Source organism: Tyto alba, unplaced genomic scaffold, assembly GCF_018691265.1.
Source record: "Tyto alba isolate M040663 unplaced genomic scaffold, T.alba_DEE_v4.0 Super-Scaffold_2, whole genome shotgun sequence".
In the NCBI taxonomy this organism is placed as follows: domain Eukaryota; kingdom Metazoa; phylum Chordata; class Aves; order Strigiformes; family Tytonidae; genus Tyto; species Tyto alba.
In genome coordinates, this window is record NW_024881282.1 from 37,357,589 (window position 1) to 37,369,669 (window position 12,081).

At 45.8% G+C, this 12,081-nt stretch overlaps 1 protein-coding gene across 7 annotated transcripts in view; it reads right to left on the bottom strand.

Moving 5' to 3' along the window:
- Positions 1–9,584: 9,584 nt before the first annotated feature.
- Positions 9,585–12,081, bottom strand: part of CNOT4 (CCR4-NOT transcription complex subunit 4) — an 82,552-nt gene continuing 80,055 nt past the window's right edge. For 4 of the 7 annotated variants that reach the window (XM_033010202.2, XM_033010201.2, XM_042792572.1 and 1 more), the window contains 2 exons: positions 11,757–11,969; positions 9,585–10,978 (listed from right to left, as the gene is read on the bottom strand). In XM_033010202.2, the coding sequence (XP_032866093.2) occupies positions 10,677–10,978; positions 11,757–11,969 (515 nt within the window). In that variant the 3' untranslated portion in view covers positions 9,585–10,676. The remainder of the gene's footprint in view (positions 10,979–11,756; positions 11,970–12,081) is intronic. The other 3 variants (XM_033010204.2, XM_042792574.1, XM_042792573.1) reach the window with 1 other exon arrangement.

The following is a 12,081-nucleotide window of genomic DNA, read 5'->3' on the forward strand; positions in this document are numbered from 1 at the left end:
GGCGGGTTGGGGGGTAGGAGCAGCCGGAGCTGAAGGAGAGTCGCTGCTGCCACCTGTCGAGACACCCACTCGGGACACGGCACCTTGCGACCCACCTCTCCCCCTGCACGACCCTCCCCTATTCCTGCATCTGAAACCAGCTGCAGCTTGGCACCACGATGTACCAAAAAAAAAAAAAATTCAACTGCTGCTACAAAGGGAGGGACGAGGGAGACAGGGCTTTGCAAGGGGGCACAGCCGTGGGGATGCTGCTGGGGGTTGCAGTTACCCACAGCACGTGCAGAGCTGTTGGCTTGGTGATGTACAAAACCCTCTCCCAGAACAGACGATGAAGGGAACAGGCATCACCTGGAGGATGCTCAGTGGGAGTATCGCTTTTCTGAGGCTAAATTCAGCGCAAGGGCCTGTGCACGGCCCAGAGAGGGGGAATGGAGCAGCAGCCTCCTCGGGGAAGGATGGGGAGAGGTGGGGAGCAGGGCTGGGTGAGCAGCAGTGCCAGCAGCCAGAACCACGCTCAGGGAACAGCATCACCGCAGCAGCGTCACCACAGCAGCACTGCCCTGTTTTCCCGGGCTGCAGCCCAGCAGGACCTCTTTAATTTTGCCAACGATGGTATCCAGAACAAGGGATGGCAGCGACGGGGTCCATGCAGGAGCATGACTTGGGATGCAGCTTTAACTAAGATCCTGCTCCCTTATTATATGAAGCACACAAGGACAAGGAGTAAAAAACCAGCCTGCCCAAGAGAATATCTCAGTCTCTCACCAGGCTCCAACCGTACTTCTCCTTCCCTGGGCTGGCCGGTTCTTCACCAGCACCCCTTTTCTGTAGGCTTGAAACAGTTTTGGTGTTTTCCTCTGGGAGTGGAAGAATGGGGTCTAAACCACTGTGTGAGAGCTTTGGTTTAGGATACAAACATGCCAAACCTTACCAGGGGGGTAAATAGAAACAGCCAGCCCACAAAGTGCAAAGAAAGCATCTGCACGGGCATCTCTCTCCACCTTGCAGGCAGCAGCATAGGAGTAAAGTCAGAGGAGGATGGAAACATGACCCCTCCACCCTCGAGATGGGGAGGAATGCTTCTGGGAGACTGAAACAGTACCACCAGCGTGATTACCACCTCTCAGCCCTCTCCAGCTCCGTGTTCCCCGGGGCATTTGCAGGCTGCAATAACCTGGCTTTCCAAAGGCACCACTCGGCCCCAGCGCTGGCACTGACTCCCCTGCTCCTCACGCAGGGGCAAGAGGTGCGCCCAGATCACGTGGAAGCAGGAGCAGCCAGAGATAAAAGCCTGCATGGCTTGGGCATTCAATCCCTGCCTCACCTTCTTAGCACCCAACAGCAACAAAACCCTTGCACCCGCTCTTTTTCAAGGCGGAGGTGAGCCAAAGGAGCAGGGCTCCCCTTCACCCTGCCTGAGCATTCCCTGGGTGGTCTGCAGGCCCCTCTTATTACTCCCCTCTCCCTCTTGCCTTTACCAGGAGCCCCGAAAACCTGCCAAAGCTGCCCCTGCAGAGCTGGCACCTCGAAGCACGGGTCTTACCCCAGGGGATGTTACAGCCGGGCACATGGCCCGGCCCCGCGCTGCCCAGCCAGCCGCCCCCCAGCCTGACAGGCCCTGCCCTGCCCACCTCCCCAGGGACCTGCTCCCCCTCTACTACAGAGGCTGTGAGGAACATAAGCTCTTTGACAAGTTCAGGAGGCCTGTTTGAAAATTTGAACTGCCATTCAACTATTTTTGTTCTTCCCCCTTTTTTCTTTTAACACCATCAATTCCTTGAAGCTCTGCAAAGCTCAGGAAAAGAATTTCACAAGAGCCAATTACTGCACCCGGGTTTTCAAATGGAGAAAGTTTGACACTACAAGTTGAAAGGCTTTTTTGATATACTCCTTTTATTCCCACCCCCGTCCCCCCCTCCCCCATGTCCAGAAGTGCACATTTCAAACAAGAGTTCCTGGGTTACAAGCTTCTTAATTGATCATTTTGGTGAGATGCATAAAGCCAAGTCTGAGTGGCTCCAGCTTAACCCACAGGCTGAGCATGTGCAGACTTCCAGATTTTAAACGCAAGAGTCTGATTTTCTGTTTAGGGCTATTTTAAAGGCTGAAAGTGAAGGCAGCCAGTTACCAGGAACAAGGAATCTATGTCATTAGATAATTGGAAGCATTTACAATTCATCGCACTTGAATGTAGGCTGAGATTTAAAGGGGGTTTTTTGTTGTTGTTCAAAACTCACCATATCCTCCCATTTCTACAGACAATCTTAGACTTGCAAGATGCAGTGACGAGTGTGCAAAGACAGTCAGTCAAGAGGAAAACATGAATTTATCTTTAATACAAAAGACCCAGCACATTTAGGAAAAAAAAAAATCCAGTACACACTTGGGGTTTTCTATCCCTTCTCTCCTACATTAGAAATTCACATCAGGTGTATCGGGACCTACAGCAGTGCCCAAGAGCTCACTTAAGTACCATCATTTGCATTCAGAAAGCAATGACACTCATGTTTCTGTCCTGGATTTCCTGAGTGGAAATACAGGGGTGTGTTCCAGGCAGCACATGCAGATCTTGGCCAAGCAGCTTCAGGACACCTTGGCCCCTGTTTACACCTCAGGACAGACTGCCCAATGCAATCCAGGCACACGGGGCTTGTTGAGCCCATGTGTGCACAGAAATAGTGTTCGTAGCTCGGGAGGGATTACGGCATTAGGCAGAAGAGGTGCTGGCAGCCCCAAGAGCTGCTGCATGCGTGGGGCAGGGAATGAGCACCCAGGGCATGAACCCCCAACATCACCTGCCATCCAGTGCTCAGGGAAGCAAACCGTGATAGCCAACCCTGCTACAAGGGCTAGGAGTTTTATTCAGCTGGCTTTATTTCTATCAACATTTGCACCACATTTCAAGGAAAGAAGCCTTAAAAGATGGAAGGGAGTACATTGATGTGATAAGGCAAGACCTACTAGCAGACGTCTGGGAACCACTGTTGCTTCTCCCTGAAAAAAAGGCTAGGGACATCGATTTTTCTATTTATAATAATAATAAATGAATCTCCCCGTTCCACCTCCTGTGTCTTCTTTTCACATCACCAAGCTATGGAATATCTGGTTTGGGGGCTGGGTTTGATGGGGGAAGGAATAACTTTTATAGATCCCTTGCGAAAGATGACAACTCCAGCAGTGTCCATTCGCCAGCAACTGCCCCACAAGAAGGAAAAAAAAAAAACCTTTAATTCCCCTAAGACAACTGAAGCTGTAGAAAGGACAGGAAAAACAGGACCTGCTTTGTGTTTCCCTTTGGCTCACATCCTTACCTTTTTCTCCTGCCTCTTTTTCCAGCCAAGTCTAACACCCAGGGAGGGGAATAATCCCACTTCAAGGTAAAACGTTCTGTGGTCCCCTCCCGGATGCTTGCAAGACTGCCCGGCCTACCCGTGGAAAAGGCGCTCTGCCCGCAGACCCTCCAGCCATGAATTCGGACACAGCGCTACGGGTGTTGTGGGATCTCGTATCGGTGCCACCATACCCACAGACTATGCTTCCACTTCAGTCTCACCAAGATAGGTTTCATGGCCAGGAATTCAGCCCCGGATCTGCTCTGGGTATAGCACTGACCAACTGCTTGTTCACGTAGGAAGGAGTTGTCTTGTTAAGAAATTGAATCAGGAAAAAAAAAACAGAAGGGAAACTGAAGAGGATGGGAGTGAGATTTTTCCTATCTGTTTCCTTTTCTGTTCCTCTCCCTTGTCATGTTTCAAGAAATCACTGAAACCTCACTAGAATTTCCCCTCTCTGAGGATATTTTTCTTAAAAAAAACCCAAACAAACAAAACAAAAAAACAAAACCAAACCAAAAACATCTGGGACACAGAGTTTGCTGTTCCTTGGATCTGAGTGAGGCTTTAAAAGCAAAAGTGGGATTTTTTGCTACATAAGATTAGAGATTGACACCTGCTTTCACTGCAAACAGAAATGACACACATCTTAGATACAAAAATCTTTTGCCAAACATGTTCAGAAAAGTGCTGATTTTGAAGTGTCATAGCAAAAAGTTAGCATTTTCAATAAAAAAACCTGACACAGTAGTTTTTCATACAGGGGAAACTGTCAACTTGAAGAAAGAATTTTATACAACTGATATTTTAAAAATTATTTACTTGACAAAATTGAAAAGCTTCCTTGGGGTAACGTTTTCCTGACTTTTTTTTGGTGTGCAAAGCTAAGCTTTCTACCACAAAAATTTGATCCCAAAAACCTTGGCAGACTTAACCCGAAATTCTTCCAGCAAGGAGGAACACAGCCAGGTCTTCCTCAAAAGTCATCTCCAGCTTGCAGGAGACTGAAACCAACTGAAGAAAGATGGGTTAAGGGCAGGAAGCCCAACTCTACCACAAGTTTCTCTACCAATCCATTAATTCCTTAGTTCCTTCTCACCTTGGACCAGCATGGCAAAGAGCCAAATTAAGGTTGTGAAGAGTCACACTCAGCTTCACCATGGGAAGTCAGCATCAATAAGGCAACAAGAAGCGCTGTTTTCATTTATTTGCCAAAAGGAGGAGGAAGGTAACTATGTAGAAGCTTTAAGTAATTTGTAAATGGGAGGAAACAAACCTCACAAGCCTATAATTCCGCACATTCTTGCCACGTTACTCAGTGGTTCCTGTTGGAGCCACCATCTACCCAAACTTGCTTCACCAGAGCAGCACATGAGGTGCTGCCCTTCCCACCGTTCCCCCCTGCAGACCACCAGGAAAACTCCAGCTCTTTCCACGCTAGGGAAGGGGGTTTCCACCTGTCTAAAATCCTGACCTCCCTACAGGGAAGCTGAAGCTCCAGGAGGTATAGTTGTAATGTTTTATGCAACATCAAATGCAATATCCAATTATGTAATACATTATAACATTTCTTTTTTCATTTAAAACATATACGTGCAATATGGAACGAAAAGGTGCGCCCTGGAACTAGAGGAAACCATGTTAAGAGGGAGAGATAGCTGCAAGGCCAGCTCAGTGTCTGAACAAAGGGAGGAAGCACCCTCCGTTCTTTTTAAAACAGGATTTTAAGCTTCAGACTCCACACTGGAAACTTCAACCTGCATGCTTATCTAGAAGGAGCTAAACAAGTTTCAGTCACAACTTTACTCTTCAGTGAAGCTCAGCGTACCAGCCTCCTCAGCCTGTCAGCACTGACCGAGGAAGTTTCTGACCCCCTCAAGATCTGGGCAAAGTTAACTCTGGGATCTGTAACATTCAAATGCTAAAGCCATGAAACTCCAAAAAGATATTGTGACCTTGAAAAGAATGTCCACCCTCTGCCTATACAAGTTTTCTAGTCTACCATTGCAAGTGTTGCTGTGCTGGTAAGAGGAGGAGAGAGCTGAGCAAGCCCCACCCTCTTCTCCAAGCAGCTCTGAAATGGAGAGGTGTTTAACAAATTTGTAAGTCTGAGGACTGGAGGGAGGAAAGAAAGTTATCTAGCAAGATTTCACAGGAGAAAGCAACAGTAGCTGCGATGACTGTATCCCACTGAGACTCCACCTCGTCTGCGTGGCAGGACACGGGCTCCTTGTGACTGCCGCAAGTCACACAGATCACTCTCCCATCGACCTTAGATTAACAAGGACTTTTCTGTACTGTTTCCCTCCCCAGTGACACCACCTCTGTTCAAATGACTTGCACACCTAGTATCACTGCATCAGGCCACCCTAACCCAGTGCTCTTCATCAGCAAATCTGTTGCTGCCAGGATCACCCAACTCACCTCAAACCTCCACAATGCAGCACTTCGGACTCCTTCGTCCCCACAAGTTGTTTTAGCCCCCTGTATGGCGAGAACTTCATTTGGCCATTTCCATCTCAGGAGCCTTCACTTTGCCACATAAACCTAACAGCAGTAAGCCTAGGGCAGAGGCAAACCCCAGAAGGGAGGAAAGATGAGTATCTTGCTCATACACAGTGCTCTCACAGGTAGATCAGAGCATACCGAGGCTACGCTGTTTCTTGCACTGTCACCCAAAGCTATGACAATACTTCACCTCTTCAGGAGCTTTGTTCAGTCACAGCCATAAACAGAAGAGCTCCTGAGAACTGTTTCCCATCTGTGGAATGTCCCAAAGTAAGGAAAAAGGGATGCTGGGATTTGGGTGATGAGGAAAGAGCACAAGTTCTGACAGTTCCTACACCCACATTCAGCTCAAAGAGATGATAATAAATCAATGGAGTGGAAAGCCATATAGCCACACACTGCTGGAAGATGTAAAGCAACAACTACTCTTAACGCATGGATTCATGTCAAATGGCACTTGACATTATTTGCTCTGTGCATGCTAAAAGTTCACATCACTGGCAGCTGGACTGGAGGGGAATTCATTCCCCTCAAGACCTTACAAGTACCTACAACCCCTTCAACTAGGGCTGGTGACAACTCCAGTCCCCTGATCCTTCAAGCACTGTGCCACCTCTCAGTGTTTCTTGACACACCTCAGTTCTGAGCAGGAAGTTTTTATTCTAGCATTTTCCCCAGCTTCCCCAGAGGGAACTGGTCCCAGGCAGCACAGTACCTGCCTCGCAGTGGATTTGTGTGCTCGAGACCAACAGCAAACCTAAGTTCCTTTGGAACTAAACTTCCATGCACCCTGAGGAGAGTGGTGAACAAGAAGCACCCAGGTAACTGTTCTACAATCTTTTCAAGTGTATTTTTCTAAGCTCCCTTGCAAGGGTGAGGGAGGACATTGGTGCATGACCACTTCTCCCCCCAGAAGAAAAAAAGGTGTTCACACCAAAAATCTCCACAGCAGCATGGTCAGCTCCACGGAACTGTAAAAAAACCCAAACCAAAACAGAACAAACAAAACCACAATGCCAAAAAACTCCAAACAAAACCAAACCACGTGCCACAAGAAAACCCAAACACACTGCATCCTCCCTAAAATCCAGCATCTTGTATGCCTATGATTAAACAAGCATCTCAGAAAAAACCTTTTTGGGCAAGTCTATGATGGAAGAGAAGGAAAACAAAAGTTTGGAGTTCAGGAAGCAGAACAAACTCAACCTTATGATTAAAAACTATCATGGAAGCTGGTAATGGTGTTTTAAGTATGGTTAGAGCAGCCCTGTCAAAGCACTGCGTTTGTAAGGCCACACACCTGCTTACACTTGACTTGCAAATAGGAAATGGAAGTTTTATAAAAGGAAGGAAAAGGAATTCATGCAATGGCTTTTCACCTTACCTAGAAGGTGACATAATACTCCCTTGCTTAATCCAGAAAAGCATCATTCTCTTATTAGATATTAAAAAAAAAAAAAAAAAAAAAAAAAAAAAAAAAAAGAAGAAAAAAGCAGCCAGGAATCCTTAGTATCATTCTAACACTGATGTCTCCCAAGTTACTAAGTTTGAATTGAGAATTCTTTGAAAATGCAACACAACTTCTTGTACCAACACGTTCATGGCTAACACCCCCCTTTCTTCCCCCAACACATTCACATCCATTTTGGAGGAGTCTGGTCCATCCTCTTTGTCCAACTTCATCTCCACCAGACACCATCTACCAAATGTGTTGGTACTCCTGGGTCACCAGCCTTTTAGTCTAGCTCTGTGCTTTGCTTAATGCAAGGAAGAGCTGCAGGTGTCCATACAGTACGTAAAACAACAGACTATGCACTGAGATGATTCCATGGACAAGAGCAGACATGTGGATTCTCTCCTTTCGGTAAAGGCTCCTGTACAGAATTTCTTGACACAGGGAGTCCATCAGCAACAAAGAAAAATCTCAGGGAAACTAACTGACCTCCACATGGTTGGAGAGCGAAATGCCAGGTTGCTTCCCCTGACTGGGGGGATGCGGGAATGAGCATGAGACAGTTGATAAAACTAGGCTAAAAGAGGCAGAACCTGCACCCCCCGCCCACTCATCAAAATATACACTGATCTATTTTAATGTTGTAACACCAATGTTGCCCACCAAGAAGTCTTTCTTGGGCCGGGGGTGGTGTGCAGCACCATAAAGAAGAAAATCATTCTAGTTGCAAACCTTTTCCTGAAGGCTGTTTGTCTGTAGGCCAACCAGACAAGCCGTTGTATGGTAGCAGGGAGTAAGTGGTCTCCTGAGCCACCAAAGCCAATTTTCTAGTGATAGCTGACTATGGGCATAGGTCTCCATCAGCACATTCTAAATTGCAACAAAGAGACAAATCAAGAACCAAAGAAGGCAGCAGCTTCAGGAATTGCTGTGGTTTGGAAAGCTTATTTTCAGGGTCAGGAAGGGCATCCTTCTAAAAGAGAAAAGCTAAAGGTCAAGGATGTCTGTGTGTAACAACTGGGGAAGGAAAGAGAAAAGGAGGCCACTGCATCTTCACCAGCACCTCCGGCAGACTGTTCCCGCTGGGTTGCAGCCTCAGTGCCAGCAGCAGGCACTGCCACAGGAGAGGACATTCCCAGCCTGTTTCTCCTTCCATCACCAGCAGCTACAGGGGGGGATTGAGCTGGGGCTGTCTGGGTGACAAAACCATTGTTTGCTTTGCAGAGTGTTGACACCAAAAGGTATGCACGTTCTCCCAAGTAACTAGGGCACAAAACTCATCTGCAGTGGCAACGTCTCTCCAGAAACAGTACCTGCAGTTCCTTAAGGCAGACAGAAAATACAGCACTGAACGAAACACAGCAACACAGGTGAGAGAAGAGCAAAAGCTGACAATCGCCTACAAGTGATGTTGTACAAAGCAGGACATTTAGAGTTACTTTATGCAGATTCAATGCCTGCTGCCCCTGTCCAGCGATCAACTCGGGACTTACTCCTACTCCCTGGACCATGAAAGACCAGTCCCCCCCTGACCCTGTTAGGTGATCACAGTTCACCAGTGGGAACCTCCCTCCCTCACCCCCACCAGCAGCAAGCACTTCAGGAAGGCAGCCAGCCTGAACTATACAACTCACATGAGGTGAGAAGTCTTTCTGCATAGGCATCTCTACGATTTCAGGCTCTCTGCCATCCTCATGACACCCTAGTCACAAGGTTGCTGGTTTTAAATATCTCTGGCTGGAAGTACAAAAGAGCTTGTTGGAGGCCTTCTGTATGTTAAGAGCTTTTCATCCCCTGTTGTACAGTGACAATATTTTATGCCTTTAAGCAAGGATGCCGACAGCAACAGGGAGTTGTAACCAGAATTCTTTGCCACACCTTCAGATAGATTATTGTATGCTATCTGTCCCAAGTTTCATGGCACTTGATTCAGAAAGTACAAACAAATTTTTCAGATTTAAAAGGATACGACTAATAAAGGTTAGAAACAGACAGCCACTAGCTATTGCCATGAGTAGACAACAGAATCCCTTAAAAAATGTAAAGTGTGTATGCTTTTTCCACCCTTCAATACAGAAGTCACCATGCAGAGCAATACTTCCATGAAAGAGTAGCTCCAGTTTAGATGAGCAGGGAAAAAAACAAACAAACAAACAAAAAAAAACAAAAAAAACACTCCAGAAAACCAAAACCAAACCACATGCAATGACATAAGGTTTTACCAGATGCAGTAATTAAAAATCCAAGTTAAAAAAAAAAAAAACAAAAACAACCAAAAAGCAAACACAAAGTCATCATCAAGTTTTCTGTTTTATTTAAGATTTTAGTTTTAATTCTGAAGAAAGAGGTACATTTCCTTGGTTTTAGTTTTAGCATCAGGTTATAACCATGTTTATTTATCTGTTTCTTTTTTCCTGTCTTTTCAATACTGCACAAACGTCCAGAAACTACAGGGTTAAGTAAAAGCTGCAGGCAGAGGAGGTCAGAGGTTGCTCCTGATGGTGATCATGTGGCCCCAATGCAGTGCTATCCCAGAGTGCCCTAATCAGGTGAATCTGTTTTTTTTAAAAAAAAGAAAGAGAGACTGACAGAGGAGACAGAAAGACTTAAGTAAATATCACTCATGTTTCAGCTGCTTATATTATGTATACACTAGGTATTAAATCTGTGAATACTTTTAAAACATTAAAGTTTACTTTAAATCTAAAGCCAAAATTAAAAGAAAAATCTTATTCTCTCCTCTTTAAACCACTCTTTAGCAACATGCCAGTTACTCATAGCTATAAGTGTTTTGTCTTTCAACACACTTTATGTCAAAACTGACTGACACAATGAAATCCCCTTCTCAAAAAAAAAAATCCAACGTAGCAATTTCCCTGTGTAGTGCCACACTGAATGCAAAATAAATGCTAGGCCACTGCTTGCCCCACATGTTCAGTAACTTCATTTAAATTAAATACCTTTTTCATGTTTCCGCATTTGATTCTGCATTGCATTTTTTTCCCCTATCGCGGATTGACACTTTTCCACTAGCCAGAAATACTCATGTGCAAAAGACATAAGACAGTAATATTCTCCTTAAGCATTGAGACTGCATTTTGATTTCTCTCTCTCTCTTTTTTTTTTTTTTTACCTTAGAATGGTTAGAAAATATTTCAAACAGTGTATTTCAAACACCGGCTCAGCAGAAACTTAAAAAGATACAGTCATGACCCTGCGATGGCATTGCATTTGGGGGGGAGGTTTGATCAGGAACTGGATTCTTCAGAAAGAAAGATATGACAGGGAACAGTGGGTGGGCATGGGGAGGAGTCAGGGTGGGACACTTCCTGCACTTCTAACGTTTTGGGTTTTATTTTTCTTTTTTTCTTTTTCCTCCTTTCCTAGTGACGATCCAGCGCTGAGCTCTGTAGTAGATCTGTGGGGGTTTTACTGGGGGGTCTGAAGGCTGTCTGAAAGCCTGGAGGTGGGGAATGGAAGCTGGTGGGGTTTGAAGGAGGAGAGTAGGGATTCCAACTGGCTCTGTGCAGAGGGATCTGTGTGCTGAAGGGGTTACTGTGGTGCGTCTGTGATGGTGCTGCACTGGGGCCGTCCACCTCTGTGAGGGCCTGAAGAGATTTTAGCCAATGTGGAGGATTGTCATCTTGAAGGGTGTCTAAACTGTTTCCTGTGGAGGCTGGGATACCTATGAAGAGAAGAAAAAAAACAGGAATACAGGCAAGTCAGAGCAGGCACAATAAGCTGAGCATGAAGGAGGTCAATTTAACCTAACAAAAAGCAACAGTGAGAAAACATGATTAGTTTGTACAGAGAAGGCATTTTACATTATTACATATAGTTACCCTGCCTGCAAGACATTCAACATTAGATCCAGATAGGAGAAAGTTCCCCCACAGAGCACTTCATAAAACACACATTTTTCTATCAAACATCCTGCGCAAAGACTGCATTCCTGTTGACATGACCTTACCACACCAAACAGCACACTGCATGCTTCACCTCCTACTCTGCCTACTTGAACCATGCTTCAGCCTCTCTAACAGGGAAACACAACCAGACAGCCTTATAAAAGAGAGCTTTATAAACAAGTGGAGTACGTCCCTTTTTAAATAACAAAGTCCAGTGAATGCCTTCAGTGCCCCAGGACCAGCGGCGCACATACCAGACACGCCATCCAGCAGAAGGGACACCTACGTTGACCCTACGGAGAAGCGCTGCTCCCCTGACTGCCTGCAAAGGTCCCGGGCATGCATTGCAAAGGCCTAAGTGACACTTTGATACACCTCGCAGTTCCACAAAAATTCCTGCACCCTCGAGGTTTTGTGGATGGAAGCTGGAAGAGACCACCGCATACTGACTTTTTTTTCTTTTTTTTTTTTTTTTTTTTCCAGATGTAAATCAGTTTGTGCCAAATACCCATTGGATGGTTTGCCAGCGGAGCTGAAGGAGTGAGAAACGGTTACCTGTGATGATTGCGGGGTCCATCCAGCTGCCAGGGCTGTCCCAATTCAGGCTGTCGGTGGTGGCAGTGTTGGACGTTGGTACACTGTGGTTGGCGTTGGAGGGGGAAGAAGCATTGGGCAGTCCACCAAAGTTGATGTTAATGTTCGGTAGAAGTGCCCTTAGCCCGTCCTGCCATTCCTTCATATTTAAACTCTCTACAGAACTGCTGTTGTCTGGGAGATTTACCAACAAAAAAAAAAATGAAAGATAAAAAAATAAAAAGCTGAAGTTAGAAACAGATGTCCTTCTTTGGTGGGGTATGGGATTTTGTTTTTACTTTTTAAG